Source organism: Lampris incognitus, chromosome 1 (genome assembly GCF_029633865.1).
Source record: "Lampris incognitus isolate fLamInc1 chromosome 1, fLamInc1.hap2, whole genome shotgun sequence".
NCBI lineage: Eukaryota > Metazoa > Chordata > Actinopteri > Lampriformes > Lampridae > Lampris > Lampris incognitus.
Window position 1 is genome coordinate 147619671 of NC_079211.1, and position 21582 is coordinate 147641252.

Consider the following 21582-nt stretch of genomic DNA (forward strand, 5'->3'; position numbering starts at 1 on the left):
AAGTAAAGCGTAGAGTACGTATGAACTGTACAGCGCTGTAAAGTTGTCCATGTTCTCACCGCTCCACATGGAACCCGCTTGCTAACTTGTTTGTAGCTTGTTTGGTATGTGACGTGACAGGTCAACCGGAAAAAGGTCCACCAGCAACCAGCTGAAAGGGGGCATATCGCCACCTGCCCTACTGGGGTCGGACATACTTCCGTCAATAAATCGATTCTCACCCGGTTCTTGTGTACTGGGGCAACGACAGTAGTCCAATTACATGGCCTGATCGAGCGATACCCGTAGCTCGACTTAACTGTGCATGTAAACGCGCCGACTGTTGGGTCGGTTTCCATTGTTGGGGGCTACCACAGGGCGGGACCGAAGCCAAGTTTACACCAAATATTCGCGACGACACTTGGAAGTTGAAACTTGCAACTAGTTGCAAAGGAATGTGGTCTGCGACGTTCTAAAGCCTGCCAGTTTACACCCGTGATACCGGACGAGACGGTGTACCGTTTCCATAGATAGTGTCGTTTCCATGGAGACTCTCTGCACTTCCGTTCTCACTGCCGGCTCCTCAGGCTTTTTCCCCAGCCGGATACTTTGTAGCGTCTTAAAATATGAATGAGGGTAGTGATAGTGAGTTATTTGCAAGAGTTGCAGTTCTAGTATTGATGACACGGCAAAAACATAAAAAAACAAGAGGGTCGAGAATTTGGAGCCATCCGTCGGTGCTTCAGCGGAGTACCCGGGGGGGGGGGGGCTTATGCAAATGTATGCCTTGAACTTGAGACAGGACATCTCGGGAGATCCCTCGTCGCCGGTCTTTGGTCTGAGCTCGGTACAGACTTTCAGGGTTCTCACCCTCCGGGGTCACAACGCAAGTGGCACATGTGTCTGCCAACGTGAAGCGCTGGCTTCAGTGTTGAGTCTATTTCTGGCGCTTGCAAATTCCTACTGAAACGGTCAAGAAGTAATCCACTGCAGAGCGTCCTGCTGGCAGAGCACGTCATTCATGCTGACGTTCTGTCTATTTCTGTTCCCTTGTTGAACAGCATTCCTTCACACTTTCAGTCCATTTTGCGGGTTGATTTTGTGGTATAATATCGGGACACGGGCTGCCTTTTCTTTGTCCCTCGGCAGTACAGTAGAGCAACGTTTTCGGTGCGTAAAACATTTATTTTGTCACAGAGGGGGCTTCATGGGGCGCTTGGAAAATCGATGCTGCTTTGTCAGAAAACAGGAGAAGTGAATCAGGGCTGATGCTCAATCTATCCCTTCATATATGCACCTATATATATATATTTGTGTGTGTGTGTGTGTGTTTGTTCTTTGTGACTCTAGCCTGCACATCATTTTATCTGAAATGTTACACAAAACAGAATTTCGCAAACACAAATCTCTTATCTTTCATCCGACTTTGGCTTTATGAGATTAAAAACGTACTTTTCTCTTCATTTAATCCTGCAGCCAGCTGCAAAAGGTAGACTTAATCTTTAATGTAGATCTTATTTTAAGTTGGTCATGCTATAGCCATAGGGTGAGGAGCTTCGACATTAGGGTGAGGAGCTCAGACATTGGGGTGAGGAGCGCAGACATCCGGAGGGAGCTCAGAGTAGAGCCACTGCTCCTTTGTGTCGAAAGGAGCCAGTTGATGTGGTTCGAGCATATGAATAGGATGCTTCCTGGACACCTTCCTTTGGAGGTTTACCGGGCACGGCCAACTAGGAGGAGACCCTAGGGTAGACCCAGAACTCACTGGAGGGACTACATGTCCAATCTGGCCTGGGAACACCTTGGGATCCCCCAGGAGGAGCTGGAGGGTGGTGCTGGGGAGAGGGACGTCTGGAGTGCCCTACTTAGCTTGCTGCCACCACGACCCGACCCCGGAGGTGTGGCTGATGATGAGATGAGATGAGATGCTATACCCACCAAACTTTACCTGTTGAATAAAGCTCACCTATTAGCGACTAAGGCTAGACTAACAGCCCATCGTGAAATGCATCATGGGTAAAATAAGACACTCGACAAAAAAAAAAGGCAGACGAAACGACAGCTATACATAGTGGTGCATATGAATATACTGCGAATGCACCGCTGAAAAACATATTGTTGTATAACTTTACATAGTTTATACACTTAGTTCTTGATTGTTGTAGCTCTCCAATGGGCTGTCCGCTCTCATCTTAAACCTTCCAAAAACCAAAGATTTGCCATCTTGTTTACAGAATACAGCCAAAATGTCATACTCTCGATAGCTAGCTTGAATTGGCTCAAGTTTAGCTGGGAGGTGGCAACTTTTCAGCCTCAAAGTAAGTCAGTCTCAACATTAATGAAGCAGCTAGTGTTAATTAGACTAGTTCATTGTTCATCTTCAGCTGCTTCTCCGGGGTAGGGTCGCGGTGGCAGCAAGCTAAGAAGGGCACTCCAGATGTCCCGCTCCCCAGCAACGCCCTCCAGCGCCTCCTGGGGGATCCCAAGGCGTTCCCAGTTAAGATTGGACACGTAGTCCCTCCAGCGAGTTCTGGGTCTACCCCGAGGTCTCCTCCCAGTTGGCGCCAAAGGAAGGCGCCCAGGAGGCCTCCTAATCAGATGCCCGAACCACCTCAACTGGCTCCTTTCGATGCGAAGGAGCAGTGGCTCTACTCCGAGCTCCCTCCGGATGGCCGAGCTCCCCCCACTCATCCCCCAATTAGACCAGTCTAACTTGAAAATCTAAGCCCAGTCTAAGCCTTAGGCTAGTATTAAACTGCGTTTATGCAACTGGTCCCTGGGATGAGATGGTATCCGTCGGAATCCTCCAGTTAAATTGAGTACATACAGTACACATGTGAAGGCAAGCGTCGTTTCTCTGTGGGGAATATTAAAACGCTGTCTTCCTTTTTCAGACTGCCATCCCTCCTGCACGCACTGTGTGGGAGGAAGTGTGGAGAACTGCACTTCCTGTCGCTCGCCCTTCACGCTGCATGAGGGACTCTGCATTCCGGCATGTCCACATGGCTTCTATATCCAGGACAACACCTGCCGAGGTGAGCACAGGCACGCGTCGCCTGTTTCACAGCCTCCCGACACACCATGCCCTGACCACAAAACTCAACACTTTACACATCTGGCTGACAAAAACTCTTACTGCTCCAGGAGTTAACTCCTCTTCTTCTCTTCTCTCCCCTCCGTCTTTTCTTCCACATCACTTTCTCTCTCTCCTCTGCTGTTTCTCCTCCTCTTTCAACCTTTGTTTCTGGTTACTGCTCTCCCTCATCTCCTCTTGATCACTCATCCCCTCTCTCCTCTTTGCTCTCTCTTGCCTTCCTTATCTCCTTTTCCTGTCATTTCCCCTCCTCCTCATCTTTTCTACTCCCCTTTTACTCCACATATCCCTCCCTCTCTGTCTTCCTCTCTTCCTCCTGTTCGCCTTCCTCTCATATCTCCTCTTCTTCTCTCATCCTCTGTTTTCATCTCCTCCCTCTTTTCTTCTCTTCTACTCCAAACCTCCTTTCCCCTTTCTCCTCGCTACTCCTCTCCTCTCTGCCTGCCTCCTTTCATCTCCCTCTCTGTGTCTTTTCTCAGAGTGTCACCCGTCCTGTGGCAGTTGCTCTGGTTCCTCCCAGGCTGACTGTCTCTCCTGTCCTCCTCGGGTCTCGCTCCACAGCGGCCACTGCAGTACACACTGCTCCGAAGGAGAGTTCCTCCACCCCGCCACCGGAGACTGCCACAGTAAGTCTGAGTGAGTGTGTGTGTGTGTGTGTGTGTGTGTGTGTGTGTGTTCTTGTTATTTGTGAGGACCAGCCGAGTTCCTCCCCCCTTTTTCTCCCCAATTGTACCCGTCCAATTACCCCACGCTTCTGAGCTGTCCCAGTGGCTGCTCCACCCCCTCTGCCGATCCAGGGAGGGCTGCAGACTACCACACGCCTCCTCCCATACATGTGCAGTCACCAGCCACTTCTTTTCACCTGACAGTGAGGAGTTTCGCCAGGGGGACGTAGCGCGTGGGAGGATCACGCTATTCTCCCCAGTTCCCCCTCCTCCCCGAACAGGCCCCCCGACCAACCAGAGGAGGCGCTAGTGCAGCGACCAGGACACATACCCACATCCGGCTTCCCACCCACAGACACGGCCAGTTGTGTCTGTAGGGACGCCCGACCAAGCTGGAGGTAACACAGGGGTTTGAACCGGCGATCCCTGTGTTGGTAGGCAACGGAATAGACCGTTACGCTCTCCAGACGCCCGCCGCTATTTGTATGTTTGCAAGAAGCATTTGCGAAAAGTCTGCACAAGCTGTGATTGCTGCTCGTGCTAAAAGCTAAACTTTATTACGGGAGATAAATCGTTGGGTTGTGTTAGTATGTAAAAGTCCCCTCGGCGTCCTCCTCCACCTATCCACCTGTGATGGATGATGAGCTGAGTTTCTCTCTCTGGGCCGTGAGTGGGTGGGTGGTTGTCGACAAAATAAGGTCCATGCAGAGGAAGAAAAATCGAGCTGAGTGCACTTTTTTTTCCTCAGTGACCTCTGCCACACACGGACAAGAGAGTGCAAGTAGATATCTGTATGCAAACATGCTGCCTGTTTGTGTACCCCCCACACACACACACACACACACACTCACACTCGTTTCACTATCCTTATGAGGACCCCTCATTGATTACATTCATTTCCTAGCCCTTGACCCTAACCTTAACCACACAAACTACATGCCTAACCCTAACCCTTACCCTAACCCTTAACCTAACCTAAACCTAATTCTAACTTTAACCCTAAAACCAAGTCCGCACCCTGAAATACACCCTTTTACTTGTGAGGACCTCTAAAATGTCCACACAAGGTAGGTGGTTTCTGGTTTTTCTATCCTAATGAGGACATTTGGTCCACATTAGGATAGTTAAACATGTACACACACACACACACACATACAGCCCAACCTCAAATGGGTCATGGTCAGCCAAATTGTAGTAAATAAAATATGAAGCATCTGGAATATCAAAATACTGGGTCATCATTTCTGCATGGTCAGGAGACACACACGCACATACACACACACACACACACACAGATAAAGAGATACTCATGTACCGACGCTCATATGCACATACACACAGTGTAGCAACACATAGCCACGGTATGGTGACGCTCTCGTCATGTATTTGGGGGCACCGCCTGTGACGTGCACAGGAGATGTAGATAAACGGTCAGTCAGTTCACACCTGAAGTTGGAAATTCTCCATTCCAGAAACTTCCATCTTTGCTTCAGAGAAACGCACAGGCAGTGACTCACAATACTAGTAATTTATTAATGGCTAAATGTCTACCAACGATAGAATAAATGAGTAAATTAATAAATGAAATAACGGGGTGTCCGGGTGGCGTAGCGGTCTATTCCGTTGCCTACCAACTCGGGGACCGCCAGTTCAATCCCAGTATTACATCCGGCTTGGTTATCCCTACAGACCCAATTGGCTGTGTTTGCGGGTGGGAAGCCAGATGTGGGTATGTGTCTTGGTCGCTGCACTAGCGCCTCCTCTGGTCGGTCAGGGCACCTGTTATAACGTGATCCTCCCACGCGCTACGTCCCCCTGGTGAAACTCCTCGCTGTCAGGTGAAAAGAAGCGGCTGGTGACTTCACATGTACGGGAGGAGGCACGTGGTAGTCTGCAGCCCTCCCCGGATCGGCAGAGGGGGTGGAGCAGCAGAGGGGGTGGAGCAGAGACCACGATGACTCAGAAGAGTGGGGTAACTCTACATCAACTCTTATCGGAGGCAGCAGAAGTGACTCTGGCCCACTTGAGATGAAGTGTCGCTGTACAGAGGATTTGGTCCGACTGGAAGCTGCTTGTAGACAGTGCAGGTTTATCCGTGTGAGGATGAACCCACACAGGAGTCGGGGTTGCCTGGCAACGACGCCGGCCGGCAGCTGGCTCTTCGCTGATGTCCTGCTACAGGTTGTGTGTAGCGTGCCCTGGGCCAAACTGTCTGACTCATCCCTGGTGAACGTCGGCCGCTGGAAGTTGATGCAGTCTGTGTAGCCGCCGGGCAAAAGGGCCTGGAGGTCCTTGGCAACAGTCAGAGGCTGGTAGGCGAGGAAATCTTTGCTGCGTCGGTTCATCGGGGCGAAAATCGAATAATAATCTGCTACACGGAAATTAATCGACTCTGTGGACGTAATCTGAAAGGAATTTCCTCGGCCGGATGATAAAACTTCCAGAAATGATCACACGTGAGGCTTTCTGTGTGATATATATATATATATATGTATATTTATATATATATTTTTTTTATCAAAGCTTGGTTTCCTCAGCTGCAGAGAGATACGAGACTGAGATTGTTTCAAACCCAAAACTGACACACGCACACCTTGGCGAGGGAAAAAATTAGGAAATGACTCTAAGAAAAACTTAAACGGGGAAAACTCAAGACTAAAAAGCTGTTAAGGAGGAAATGGTGTTAGAAGTACTAGAAGAGGGGGGGCATCCAGGTAGCGTGGCGGTCTATTCTGCCACCTACCACCACGGGGCTCGCCGCTTCCGATCCCCGTGTCACCTCCGGCTTGGTCGGGCGTCCCTGAAGACACAATTGCACTAGCGCCTCCTCTGGTCGATTGGGGCGCCTGTTCAGGGGGAGGAGAAAGTTGGGGGGAATAGCGTGATCCTCCCACTTGCTACGTCCCCCCTGGTGAAACGCCTCACTGTCAGGTGAAAAGAAGCGACTGGTGACTCCACGTGTATCAGAGGAGGCATGTGGTAGTCTGCAGCCCTCCCCGGATCGGCAGAGGAGGTTGCGAGGCGACCGGGACGGCTCGGAAAATAGGGTCGTTGGCCAAGTACAATGGGGGAGAAAAAGGGGGAAAAAAAATCCCCCCCGAAAAAGGAACACTAGAATAAAAGAGGCGGCACGGTGGCCCAGTGGTTAGCGCGGTCGCCTCACAGCAAGAAGGACCTGGTTTCGAGCCCCGAGGTAGTCCAACCATGGGGGTCGTCCCGGGTCGTCCTCTGTGTGGAGTTTGTATGTTCTCCTGGTGTCTGTGTGGGTTTCCTCCCACAGTCCAAAGACATGTAGGTCAGCTGAATCGGCCATACTACATTGCCCCTAGGTGTGGGGGCCCTGTGATGGCCTGATGGCCTGTCCAGGGTGTCTCCCCGCCTGTCGCCCAATGACTGCCGGCTTAGGCTCCAGCATCCCCGCGACCCTGAGCGCAGGATAAGTGATTTGGATAATGGATGGATGGATGGATAGAAGAGAAGAGACAGGCCAGCTCTCCTCTATGTGTCCACCTGACCGGTCCACACCCGCCTCCTCCTGAGGTGCATCCCTTGTCTTTAGCAGAGAGGAAGATTGAATGTAGACTCCACGCACAAATACCACATGCCCAGCTAAAGCCATGGCCAATCAGGAGCGTTGTCGACCTGGTAAACATATTTCAGTGTATTGCATCAAACACCATGAGAACGTATTATTAAACATATTATTAAACAGTAATCATCCTGTCACATTAGATACTCGTCCTACTTATCCTCATCCTAATTAGGATATTCCTAATTAATTAAGCTAGTGAGATAAGGTCCTACACTATTAGCAGATGAACAAAAGGCCAAAAAACTAACAACTCGATGATAAAAAACACTATCTTATATACAATAACTACAGAATAACATCAATAACAATAATAAAATAAAACAACAAAGTCCAGTTAACAGAATGTAGTTTGACCAGAAAGACTTTACCTATGGATCACTAAATGGCAGTATTGTTACCAGTGGCGGCTGGCCAGTACAGGGCGCTGGGGCGCCGCCCCCTTCAAATATCGAGAGATGAAAATCTACTTAAACATGTTACATATAATTTAGTTGTATAATAATGATGAAATAAAAGTGTGCTCAGTCTGTGAGCGCCTGTCAGCAGCATTAAATGTTGGTTCAGATGGTGTTTGGTTGGTTTCCGTCTGAATACATATACTTCCTGGGTGAATACATATACTTCCTGTCTGAATACATATACTTCCTGTCTGAATACATATACTTCCTGGGTGAGGGGCGCCGGCCAAACCACACCTTATGTAAGCCCTCGAACCTGTGGCGAGCAGGTGACCTGAGGCTGCTGTCTGATTGGTTTCTTCAGATTTTCCATACTCCCACTTTTATCGGCAGTGAATTGGTATTGTTTTAATGTTTTTTGATCTGATGTGATTGGACAATTCTCGTGGCTGTCAATCATGTTCACACCTACCACGACGCCTCATCTCGACTGTCAATCATCCACCGTCTACAAACCCTGATAAAATCTACATTGTCCTTCTTAATAACTCTGTGACTGTGTGGACATTAGAGCAGCTGTCAGATGTGCTGCGCCAAGCTAAATTGACCCCCCCCCCCCAAATGTTTTTAGCACCAGCCGCCACTGGTCAGTTCGGGTGGTGTAGTTGTGTGAGGGGGATCGTTTTTCATGGAAGTGTGTGAGGAGTAATGTTGGCTGGATGTGCAGGTGGTTAAAGAGTTCATTCACATGAAGTCAGACGCGTACAGAGACGAGGGGGGGGGGGTTACACCATGTGGCCTGGTGTACAGACAGGTTTGTGGGGGGGGGGGGTTCGAGATTTAAATTGACCCACTCATGTCATTGTCCTGTCTCCAGCATGATCTGAAGGTGAGAGTTTCGTACTTAATGTGGAGATGAGATTATATCTTCTTCCTGTGATCACCGCTGACGATAACTTATTGATTATCTCTGGTAACGGTTTTAAGGGGGGGGGGTAGAGAGAGGCGGGGACCCCTCACTGCACCACACACACCGAGACTGAGAGAGCAAGTTGATCTTTCAGTCTTTCTTCTGTCTCTCTCTCTCTCTCTCTCTCTCTCTCTCTCTCTCTCTCACACACACAGAATATGGCCTAAAATGTCCTCCTCCACATACCCGTCACATTACCCATAAGGCCATGGGTCTTGTGCTCTAAATCACTGTTATATAAGCATAGTCATCAGATCTCCTGTGTCCTTTTATCTCCTCCCTTTGCCCTTCTCTCTCTCTCACTCTCTCTTCTCTCTCACTCTCTCTTCTCTCTTCCTCTCTCTTTCTCTCGCTCTCTGTCTGTCTCTGTCTCGCACTCTCTCTGTCTCTGTCTCTGTCACTCTCTCTGTCTGTCTCGCTCTCTTTCTCTCTCTGTCTCTGTCTCTGTCTCTGTCTCTGTTGTTCCTCTCTCTGTCTCTCTGTCTGTTCCTCTCTCTGTCTCTCTGTCTCTGTCTCTGTCTCTGTCTCTGTCTGTCTCGCTCTCTTTCTCTCTCTGTCTCTGTCTCTGTCACTCTCTCTGTCTCTCTGTCTGTTCCTCTCTCTGTCTCTGTCTCTGTCTCTCTCTCTGTCTGTCTCTCTCTCTTTCTCTCTCTGTCTCTGTCTCTGTCACTCTCTGTCTCTCTGTCTGTTCCTCTCTCTCTCTGTCTGTCTTTCTCTCTCTGTCTCTGTCTCTGTCACTCTCTCTGTCTCTCTGTCTGTCTCTCTCTCTTTCTCTCTCTGTCTCTGTCTCTGTCACTCTCTCTGTCTCTCTGTCTGTTCCTCTCTCTCTCTCTGTCTGTCTCTCTGTCTCTCTCACCTTCACACTTGTGGCATCTCTCTCCTCTGTGTCCCAGTCTGTCAATGACATATGTCTCTCTTTCTCTGTCCACCTATCTCGCTGTCTGCCTGGTTCTCTGTCTCTCGCCATCCCTCTATTCCTAATCTATTTCTCTTGTTTCTCTTCCTCCCTTTCTCCCTCCACCCTTCTCTCATTCTCTCAGTTCAGTCCGCTTCAGGTTCAGCTTCAACTTTATTGTCATGTGTATTGAAATACAATGAAATTCTTGTGCTCTGGCTCTCTCTGCCTTAACACAAGGACACACTCAAAAAGGAATAAAAGGATACAAGGATGTGTATATATCTGAAGATTGTTGTGTTGTGGTGGTGTTATTCTATGTTAAGTACACCGAGAGAGCCCTGAAACCGGAGTCAAACTCCATGTAGCGCAAACCTACATGGCCAATAAACATTGTGATTCTGATTCTGATGGACTCATTCATTCATTCATTCACTGATCTTCAGCCGCTTCTCCGGGGTCGGGTCGCAGTGGCAGCAAGCTAAGTAGGGCACTCCAGACGTCCCTCTCCCCGGCAACTCCCTCCAGCTCCTCCTGGGGGAGCCCAAGGCGTTCCCAGGCCATATTGGACATGTAGTCCCTCCAGCGAGTTCTGGGTCCACCCCGGGGTCTCCTCTCAGTTGGACGTGCCCAGAAAACCTCCAAAGGAAGGCGCCCAGGAGGCCTCCTGATCAGGTGCCCGAACCACCTCAACTGGCTCCTTTCGACGCGAAGGAGTAGTGGCTCTACTCCGAGCGCCTTCCGGATGTCTGGATGTGTTCTGAAGGACTCGCCATCCAAAAAAAGAAAAGAAAACTAGCAGACCTACATAGACTATGTACACATGAATTCATACATTATATACACAACATACAGTACACGATAACAATGTAAGCTGTGGAAAGAAACTATTAAAGAGAGTTTATGACGGTGAGGTGCTGACCCTTTTACTTGCCGCGGGAGCTTGACAGCAGTTGTCATTGTGGCAGTCTATGTACCACCGAGTGCTAATGTCGAGGAGGCTGTGACTGAACTCTACAACACCATCAGCGAACAACAGGTGGCTCACCCCAATGCTTTGCTGCAGGAGGTTACAACCAGGCAAGTCTCAAGTCTGTTTTACCCAACTTTTGCCAGCATGTGAATTTTGCAACAAGGGGCAGTAACACATTAGACCTACAAACATAAAGAACTCCTGTAAAGCAGCCCTGCTCCCCCACACTGGCAACTCTGACCACCTAACTGTTACGCTGACTCTGGCATACAGACCTTGGGTGAAACAAGAAAGACAGGTGCTCGAAGAAGTCAGATTGTGGCCACAGGAGGCGATTCCATCACTGCAAGACCACTTTGAAAATGGGACATTTTTAAAGTGGCAGCAACATTGGACAGTTTCATTGACTTGCAGGAATACACTGAGTCTGTATTAACAAGGGCATAGATGATGTGACTGATGTCAAAACTATCAAGAAGCGGGCCAACTGGGGGCCCCTTGCTGGCTCACCTGGTAGAGCGCATACCACATAAGACTGAGTCCTTACCGCAGTGGCCTGGGTTTGAATCCGGCGCGGGCCATTTGCTGCATGTCATCCCCTCTCTCTCCCCTGCCTTTGCTGTCTGTCTTGACTATCGCTATCTAATAAAGGCGGAAAAAGCCAAAACACAAATCTTAAAAAAAAAAGAAGAAAAAAGAAAAAGCGGGCCAACCAGAAACCTGGATGAATGGGGAGATCTGCTCACTGCTGAGATCCCGAAATGCTGCATTCTGACCTGGAGACACTGCAGCATACAGACTGGCCAAGAGAAATCTGTCCCGGGGCATCAAGGAGGCAAAGAGGCTGTATGGACAAAAGCTCAACAGCATCTTCACTGATAATAAAGACACACGGCGCTTGTGGCAAGGTTTTCAAGCAGTAACTGACTACAAGCCCCCACCCCCGCAGGCATGCCATAAAGATCCCTCCCTACCAGACAAACTCAATTACTTTTTTTGCACATTTTGAGGTAACCAAAAACAGGCGGGCACAGACACTTCCACCATCACCAAGCGACCAGGTTCTACAGCTGGGGTAAAGAAGGCCTTCGCCAGTGTCAGCCCACGCAAAGCTGCGGGGCCGGACAACATTCCTGGGCATGTTCTTAAGGACTGCCCGGAACAGCTGGAAAATATGTTTTGCAGACATCTTCGACACCTCACTCAGTCAAGCAGTAGTGCCCACCTGCCTCAAAAGTGCCACCATCATTCCCGTGCCCAAAAAGCCAAACCCAGCCTGTATGAATGACTTCCGCCCCGTGGCCCTCTTGAGTGGCTTGTCGTGCAGCACATCAAGGCCCGCCTCACTGCAAATCTAGATCCCCTACAGTTTGCATATAGAGCCAACTGATCCATGGGAAGACGCAATATCTACCACACTCCACCTCAGTTTGTCACACCTGGAAGGGAAGAACACCTACGCCAGGATCCTCTTCATGGATTTCAGCTCGGCATTTAACACCTTTGTACCACGGCAACTGGTGGAGAAGCTGAGGTTGCTGGACGTGGACACTGGCACCTGCAACTGGGTCCACGACTTCCTGACGCGGAGGCAGCAGACTTGTCAGGTTGGGCAGCCACACATCAAATTCCATCTTAGTGAGCACAGGTTCACCCCAGGGCTGTGTCCTGAGCCCCCTCCTTTTTTCTTTATGAGATTAGTTTTTTGCCATTTCGCGCCTTTATTTGATAGCGATAGTCAAAAGAGAGAGACAGGAAAGGGATGACATGCAGCAAAGGGCCCGGGCCAGATTTGAACCCAGGCCATTGTGGTAAGGACTCAGCCTTATGTGGTATGTGCTCTACCAGGTGAGCCACCAAGGCGCCCCCCTAAGCCCCCTCTTGTTCACCCTAGTAACCCATGAGTACGGCCAAATTTGACACCAACCACATCATCAAGTTTGCAGATGATACAACATTAGTGGGTTTCGTCAGCAATAATGATGAATCTGCATACAGAATGGAGGCGGAGCAGCTAACGGCATGGTGTGAATCCCACAATCTCTCCCTGAATATAAATAAAACAAAAGAGATGCTGATTGGCTTCAGGAGGGCTGGCAGGCACTATCATACTGACCATACTGCTGACCATTGATGGCACCACTGTGGAGAGGGTCAGTAACATCAAGTTCCTGAGAGTGCACCTGGCCGACGACTTGACCTCGACCATTAACACTTTAGCCATTGTTAAAAAGGCCCTACAGCGGCTCCATCCCCTCTGGAGACTTAAAAGGGCAAGTCTCCCCATTCCTGCCCTCACCACCTTCTACAGGGGCACCACTGAGATGATTCTAACCTATGGTCTCACTTCCTGGTTCGGTAACTGAAAAGTGACCAAACAACACCAGCTGAACAGGATAGCAAGATCGTTCGTGCCCCTCTCCCCTTCCTGTTGGAGATTTACCATGAACGCTGTGTTTGCAGAGCCTCCAGCATCATTAAGGATCCTCACCACCCTTCTCACAACCTGTTTTCCCTCCTGCCGTCTGGGAAGAGGTACAGCAGCATCTGTGTTAAATCCAGCAGAATGCTAAATAGCTTCTACCCCCAAACAGTCAGGATCATTAACAAACCGTGTGCCCCCCACGGTCATGCCCCCCCCACCTACAACCCTCTACCCCCCCCCCATCAGTGCTTCAGTGCTGTTCACTTGTTGACAGACACCAGCTGTCAGCATTGAACTGAAATGGCACTTTAATGTACTGTGTTGCATTTGAATGGACTGTGTGGTTACTGTTTGTGCTTTTTTTGTTTTGTTCTCTCGGTTTTTATATGTTTTTAGTGGTATCGTTTTTGGGGAAATTTTAGATATATATTTTTATCTTTCCTGTTGCACTGCTGTGGGCTGGGAGAAACAGCATTTGTTTTTTGTTTTTTTAAATGTACGCCGGTACATAATGGAAATGATAATAAAGCAAATCTTGAATCTTACTCAGATGGGTGGTGTGTGATTTGATGCTCCGGTAACGTTTTTTAGATGGAAGGAGCGAGAACATAGCGCGAGCGGGGTGGCCGGTGTCCTTAATGATGTTTTGGGCTTTCCTTTTGCAGCGAGTTGTGTAAATATTATGGAGTTGTGGTAGTTCCATGCCAGTGATTTTTGCTGCTGTCGTTACAGTCCTTTGCAGCAGTCTGCAGTCCTGAGCAGTCAGGTTGCCAAACCACACTGTGATACAGCCTGTCAAGACACCGTCCGTGCTACTGCCATGAAGTTCATAAGAGTTTTGGTTCTCGTACCAAAACTCTTGAGACACCTCAGAAAATGGTCTCTGCTGTGCCTTCTTCGGGATGCAGTTGGTGTCGAGAGCATGCGAGGGGGGTCTGTGATGTGTAAACCCAGAAATCTAAAACTGTCCACAATTTCAACAAATGAACCGTTGATGGAAATAATGCAATTTTCTTTGATCTTCTAAAATGGCATCTTTTCTCTTGTTGACATTTAGAGAGGATGTTGTCATAGCACCATGTGGTTAAATCTTCCACTTCCCTCCTATAGGCCCTCTCATCACTGTCACTAAATGGTCCAATCACCGTGGTGTCATCTGCGAATTTAATGATGCTGTTGTTGCCATATTTGGCAACACAGTCATGTGTAAACAGACTTTACAATAGGGGACTGACAGATTTCAGGTTACAGTGGTTAAAGTCCCCTGCCACAGTTGAAATGGCCTCAGGGTGCAAGTTCTCCTGCTTGCTAATGGCTCCATACAGCTCCTGCAGCACCACTGTGGCAGTAGCTTGTGGTGGTATGTAGACAGCAGTTAACAATGCGCAGGGGAGTTCCCTTGGGAGATAGGATGGTCTGCACCTTATTGCTAGTTGTTCCAACACTGGCGAACAGGACTGAGAGACAATTTCTACGTCAGTGCACCATGAATTGTTAACAAAGAAGCATGCACAACCTCAGTTTAAAAACCCTCCGGTTGTGTGGCCCTATCAGCTGTATTAGGACCCAGCCAAAAGCAGAACAACCAACAGTCCTTCATGTCCCTTAAGTGCTCATTCGGCAATGAAGTCCGTCCAGCTTGTGTTGAGGGGCTGGACATTGGACAGTATGCTGGGAAACGGGGGCCAGTTCAGGCGCCGTCTTAGCCTCACCAGGGCCCCGCCTCATTTACCTTGCCTCTGGCAGCGCTGTCTGCAGCCATTACTCCGTGGTGGTACCCGTTTGTTGCAGGTAATCTCTCTCGGCAAGTCCCGCAGCTTCCAGGTGTTGGGAACATCTAATCTTATGTCCAGTGAAGTCTGGCGATCATAAGTAATGGTGCAAAACATGTTTTGTCCAACAAAAGCGACATGTAATGCGAAAACAAACAAGGCGAGAACAGCTCATAGCAAGTCGCCGTAGTATGGCGCCATCTTCAGACTCATTACATGTCACTTTATTGGCATGTCAGAAACAACTCATTTGTATTGCACACTCAACATTAATGTTAACAATATCTGTAACATTAATAAAAACCACTGATGGTAAAAAACTATTACTACTGCTACTATGATTACTACTACTTTCAGCTGCTCCCATTAGGGGGCGCCACAGTGGATTATCTGTTTCCATCTCTTCCTGTCCTCTTATCTTCCTCTGTCACACCAGCCACCTGCATGTCCTCCCTCACCACATCCATAAACCTCCTCTTTGGCCTTCCTCTTCTCCTCTTCCCTGGCAGCTCCATATTCAGCATCCTTCTCCCAGTATACCCAGCATCTCTCCTCCACACATGTCCAAACCATCTCAATCTTGCCTCTCTTGCTTTGTCTCCAAGCCGTCCAACCTGAGCGGTCCCTCTAATATACTCCTTCCTAATCCTGTCCTTCTTCATCACTCCCAATGGAAATCTTAGTATCTTCAACTCTGCCACCTCCAGCTCCTCCTCCTGTCTTTTCATCAGGGCCACTGTCTCCAAACCATACAACATAGCTGGTCTCACAACCATCTTGTAAACCTTCCCTTTAACTCTTGCTGGCACCCTTCTGTCGCAAATCACTCCTGACACTCTTCTCCACCCACTCCACCCTGCCTGCATTCTCTTCTTCACCTCTCTCCTGCACTCCCCGTTACTTTGGACAGTTGACCCCAAGTATTTAAACTCATCCCCCTTCATCACCTCCACTCCTTGCATCCTCACCATTCCACTGTCCTCCCTCTCATTCATGCATAGGTATTCCGTCTCGCTCCTACTGACTTTCATTCCTCTTCTCTCCAGTGCATACCTCCACCTCTCCAGGCTCTCCTCCACCTGCTCCCTACGCTCACTACAGGTCACAAACTGGTGGTAAAAAAAAAAAAAGTATATGAAAATAATATTGATTAAAAAAAAATCAATAAAAGTAACAACAATATTGTAATAGATGAAGAATTCTCTCTCTCTCTCTCGTTCCTAAATCGCTCTCTTTAGATTTGAAAAGCGGCCCTCGGTGTGCTTTAAAACCAGGCGGTGCAGAGATTCGAGCTCCGGGAGCCAAAAGTAAAGGAGCCTCTCCTCGCCTCCAAATCTGACTCGCGGAGCTTTAGCTGAAGACGTGCAGCCATAATGGATTAGAGGACATTATAATTGCGTATGAGACATTATCAGAGGACATGTGACACTTGAACCAGGCGCACGCGTCGCTCTCTCACATAACACAGCGTGACGCCGCAGATAACAGGCTGGCCTGCACTTCTTGTGCCGTCGCTCAAGTCCCGAGCGTCTCACAGGACCGTCTTTATTTCTGACTGCTCGCAAAATGAGGAAGAACACCAAGGAAATGTATGTCGCTTTAGAAGTCCCCTTCATGCGCTTGTCTTCTCTACAGTCACGCAGTAAATTAGGATGAAAGTTACACAGCAGGTCTGAGTTAAAGGTTGTTTTTTTTTATGAATTTATTTCTGATTTTTCCCTTTTTCTCCCAATTTAGTGGCCAATCGCTCCCTATTCTAGTTCAAACACCCACCCTCGTACTGTGTGCGTTCGCCAACTGCGTCTCCCGAAGACAGCGCTGCCAATTATTGCTGCTTCATCGAGTCCGGCCATAGGCGGATCTGACGAGACCGGGGCGCGAACCCCCGGTCCCCGGTGGGCAACTGCATCGACACAAAGCCGATGCTTAGACCGCTACACCACCGTTTAAAGTTTTACTGACAGCTGTACATCTGCATTTACATGAACCGGGGATCAGTCTCGGAGAGACAAAGACACACAGACACAACCGGAGTTTTAAATCCCGAGTATCTGTCAGAGTATTAACATGCCATAGAAATATCAAACCTCTATCGGTTATAATATCTATCAAATATTTAAGCCCCTTCAAACAGAGAAAGTATTCGGCAACGCTGGCTTTTAGTTCGGTGGAAAAAGCACAAAAAGTAAGAACTGAAATACACAAATACAAAGTGCAAAGAGCAGGACTCTACCGGCTGAACAATGTGTAGTATAAGAAACATCCTGAGCTGATAAGAAAACACGACTACTACTGCTACTGCTACTATTACTACTACTACTACTACTACTGCTACTGCTACTATGACTACTACTACTACTGCTACTACTACTACTACTACTACTGCTACTATGACTACTACTACTACTGCTACTATGACTACTACTGCTACTGCTACTATGACTACTACTACTACTACTGCTACTATGACTACTACTGCTACTGCTACTATGACTACTACTACTACTACTACTACTGCTACTATGACTACTACTACTACTGCTGCTGACTACTACTGCTACTGCTACTATGACTACTACTACTACTACTACTACTGCTACTATGACTACTACTGCTACTGCTACTATGACTACTACTGCTACTGCTACTATGACTACTACTACTACTGCTACTATGACTACTACTACTACTGCTACTATGACTACTACTACTACTGCTACTATGACTACTACTGCTACTGCTACTATGACTACTACTACTACTGCTACTATGACTACTACTACTACTGCTACTATGACTACTACTGCTACATGACTACTACTACTACTACTGCTACTACTGCTACTATGACTACTACTACTACTACTACTACTACTACTATGACTACTACTACTACTGCTACTATGACTACTACTGCTACTATGACTACTACTACTACTACTGCTACTATGACTACTACTACTACTACTACTGCTACTATGACTACTACTGCTACTATGACTACTACTACTACCACTACTGCTACTATGACTACTACTACTACTGCTACTACTACTACTACTACTACTGCTACTGCTACTATGACTACTACTGCTACTACTACTACTACTACTGCTACTATGACTACTACTACTACTACTGCTACTATGACTACTACTGCTACTATGACTACTACTGCTACTACTACTACTACTACTGCTACTATGACTACTACTGCTACTACTACTACTACTGCTACTATGACTACTACTACTACTGCTACTATGACTACTACTGCTACTATGACTACTACTACTACTGCTACTATGACTACTACTACTACTGCTACTATGACTGCTACTGCTACTATGACTACTACTACTACTGCTACTATGACTACTACTGCTACTGCTACTATGACTACTACTGCTACTATGACTACTACTGCTATGACTACTACTACTACTGCTACTATGACTACTACTACTACTACTACTACTACTACTACTGCTACTATGACTACTACTACTACTGCTACTATGACTGCTACTGCTACTGCTACTATGACTACTACTACTACTGCTACTATGACTACTACTACTACTACTACTACTGCTACTATGACTAATACTACTACTGCTACTATGACTGCTACTGCTACTATGACTACTACTAAGTACTACTACTGTTACTATGACTACTACTACTACTGCTACTATGACTACTACTACTGCTCCCGTTAGGGGGCGCCACAGCAGATCATCCGTTTCCATCTCTTCCTGTCCTCTGCATCTTCCTCTGTCACACCAGCCACCTGCATGTCCTCCCTCACCACATCCATAAACCTCCTCTTTGGCCTTCCTCTTCTCCTCTTCCCTGGCAGCTCCATATTCAGCATCCTTCTCCCAGTATACCCAGCATCTCTCCTCCACACATGTCCAAACCATCTCCATCTTGTCTCTCTTGCTTTGTCTCGAAACCGTCCAACCTGAGCTGTCCCTCTGATATACTCCTTCCTAATCCTGTCCTTCTTCGTTACTCCCAGTGGAAATCTTATCCTCTTCACCTCTGCCACCACCTCTGTTCTGCACTCCCCGGTACTTTGGACAGTTGACCCCAAGTATGTAACTGATAGGAAAACATTGACATGCACAAATAAATGGAAGGGATATGTGATTAAGGGGTAGTAGTGTGTTTCAAAAGATAAATGTCTCTCAGCCAACGTGTGACTCGCTTCTGAACCTTTCATGGTATTGAGTTGAAGATGCCATGTTCAGCACGTACTATATCCTAAATGAGGGTGTCTTGTGTGGTTTTGTCTGGGACTGTTAAATATGTTGGTCGGCGTCCGCGTGGCGTGGCGGTCTATTCCACTGCCTACCAACACGGGGCTCGGTGGTTCAAATCCCCGTGTTGCCCCCGGCTTGCTCGGGCATCCCTACAGACACAATTGGCCGTGTCTGCGGGTGGGAAGCCGGATGTGGGTGTGTGTGCTGGTCACTACACTAGCGCCTCCTCTGGTTGGTCGTTCGGGGGGGAGGGGGAACTGGGGGTGATTGCGTGATCCTCCCACATGCTACGTCCCCCTGGTGAAACTCCTCACTGTCAGGTGAAAAGAAGCGGCTGGTGACTCCACATGTATGGGAGGAGGCATGTGGTAGTCTGCAGCCCTCCCCGGATCAGCAGAGGGGGTGGAGCAGAGACCGGGACGGCTCGGGGAGTGGGGTAATTGGCCGGATACAACTGGAAGAAAAGGGAAAAAAACCAAAAAAAAATAACACAACCCCCCCCCAAAAAAAACCCCACATTGGTCGGTGTTAGAGCTTCCTGTTACATCCATTATAACTGTTAAATTTTGCACTTCTTTTGAAGTGGGGCTGAAATTAATGAAAATCATTATTTATTAATTTAATCATCATGCAATTTTTTTGTCTCTTCCCACTGAAAAAAATACACAAGTGTAAAGAGAAATCAGTTGTTGTTTTTTTTTAAAATCCCCCGCCCCCCTTTTCTCCCTAATTGTACTTGGCCAATTATCCCACTCTTCCGAGCCGTCCCGGTCGCTGCTCCACCCCCTCTGCTGATCCGGGGAGGGCTGCAGACCACCACATGCCTCCTCCCATACATGTGGAGTCACCAGCCGCTTCTTTTCTCCTGACAGTGAGGAGTTTCGCCAGGGGGACGCTGAGCGTGTGGGAGGATCACGCCATTCCCCCCAGTTCCCCCTCCCCTCTGAACAGGAGCCCCGACCGACCAGAGGAGGCGCTAGTGCAGGGACCAGGACGCATACCCACATCCGGCTTCCCACCCACAGACACGACCCAATTGTGTCTGTAGGGACGTCCGACCAAGCCGGAGGTGACACGGGGATTCGAACTGGCGATCCCCGTGTTGCTAGGCAACGGAATAGACCGCCATGCAACCCGGACGCCCCCTTGTTGTCTTTTTCTACTGAAAAATAATACGTAAGCGTGAACAGAAGAAATCAGCTGTTGTTTTTCTCTTTCCAGAAGCGCTCTGGCCAGGTCAGCTTCCGTCCATCTTCTTCTCTCATACTCATGACGTCAGACCTCATTTACATACAGCAAATCAGTTCATCAAACTATGAAGCCCCACCCTCCCTCACACCAACCCTTGCTTATGCCTGTCGCTCAAAGCTCAACTCATGAATATTAATGAGGGGTAGACCACGCCCTCGCTGTTCTTGAGACAACAGAGAAGAGTTATGGATAAAGGTATAAAGCACAATATTAGTTATTCATAAGTAAAGGATTGTCGCCGGACGTTTTACGATGCCATGCTCAAGGGTTTTAGACACATAGAGTTAAATCTGATTTACTAATTCAAGTCAGAACGTTCCAGACTGACTCTGAGCCAAGACGGAAAATCACATCTAAAGTCAAGCACACCTCGCTTAATATTTGTAACGGCAGCCGCTGCGCAGTTTCCTGCCGCGCGCATGGAACTTGCGTTTGCGTCACATCCGTTATTCTCCCGCGTCACAGAGTGACGCCAGTTTGAAATATCGAGACATAAATTTCAAGTGATCCCTTGAATGACTAGTTATGGCAGCGCCGCCACGTAAAAAAGAGCCATAAAAAGCGAAACCTGACTTTTACAAGCGCTGTAATTTGGGGCCGGAATCAAAACGCATCAGCGGCTTAGCAGATAGAGAGCGAAGAGCAGGAATTCAACCGTGGCTCCACGTGTAAAATGCGGCGCAGGGGACTTTTTTTTTTCAGGGAGACCGCGAAGACGTTTCATAAACAGTCGTGTTTTATTTATTAGTGATTTCACGGGGAAGGAATTTAAGTTGATACTCCGCTGCTTGTGACACACAGAAAAAAACGTGAAAAGTACACATCAGGAGTGTAGAGGTAAAGTTTGTATATTGTGTGTATTGCAGTGGGTAGAAATAGTAGTAGAGTGTTTACTAATACTGGCCTGTATACATCTCTGTATACAGGGGGGTTGGAGCTGACGTGTGCAGCTCAGTTTGATATCTGACAGGTTTCAATCTTTCGTCACGGTTTCCACGGGACGCGTCTGACGGACGGACGTGTGTTGTGTTGTGTTGTTGGTTTTTAAAGGCGGACATAAGTCGACAGTCTGATTGAACTTTTCATGTCTAATAACCTCAAACATGGTGTAACGACACATTCAGGTGCAACGTTTTATTTGTAAATGACTAACTTTGTGCTATTTATACCTTTATCTATAAGCGAGGGAGCGGTCTAGTCGTCATTAATATTCATGAGCTGAACTTTGACAAGTATGAGTAGGTGTGGGCAGGGTTTCATATGATGAGGAATTCACCTGATTGGCTGTATGTAAATGAGT

At 48.0% G+C, this 21582-nt stretch overlaps 1 protein-coding gene across 1 annotated transcript in view; it reads left to right on the forward strand.

Moving 5' to 3' along the window:
- fras1 (Fraser extracellular matrix complex subunit 1) overlaps positions 1 to 21582 on the forward strand; it is a 333688-nt gene that overhangs the window by 145224 nt on the left and 166882 nt on the right. The window contains exons 20-21 of the mRNA XM_056280308.1: positions 2874 to 3014; positions 3553 to 3699. Coding sequence (XP_056136283.1) covers positions 2874 to 3014; positions 3553 to 3699 — 288 coding nt within the window. The remainder of the gene's footprint in view (positions 1 to 2873; positions 3015 to 3552; positions 3700 to 21582) is intronic.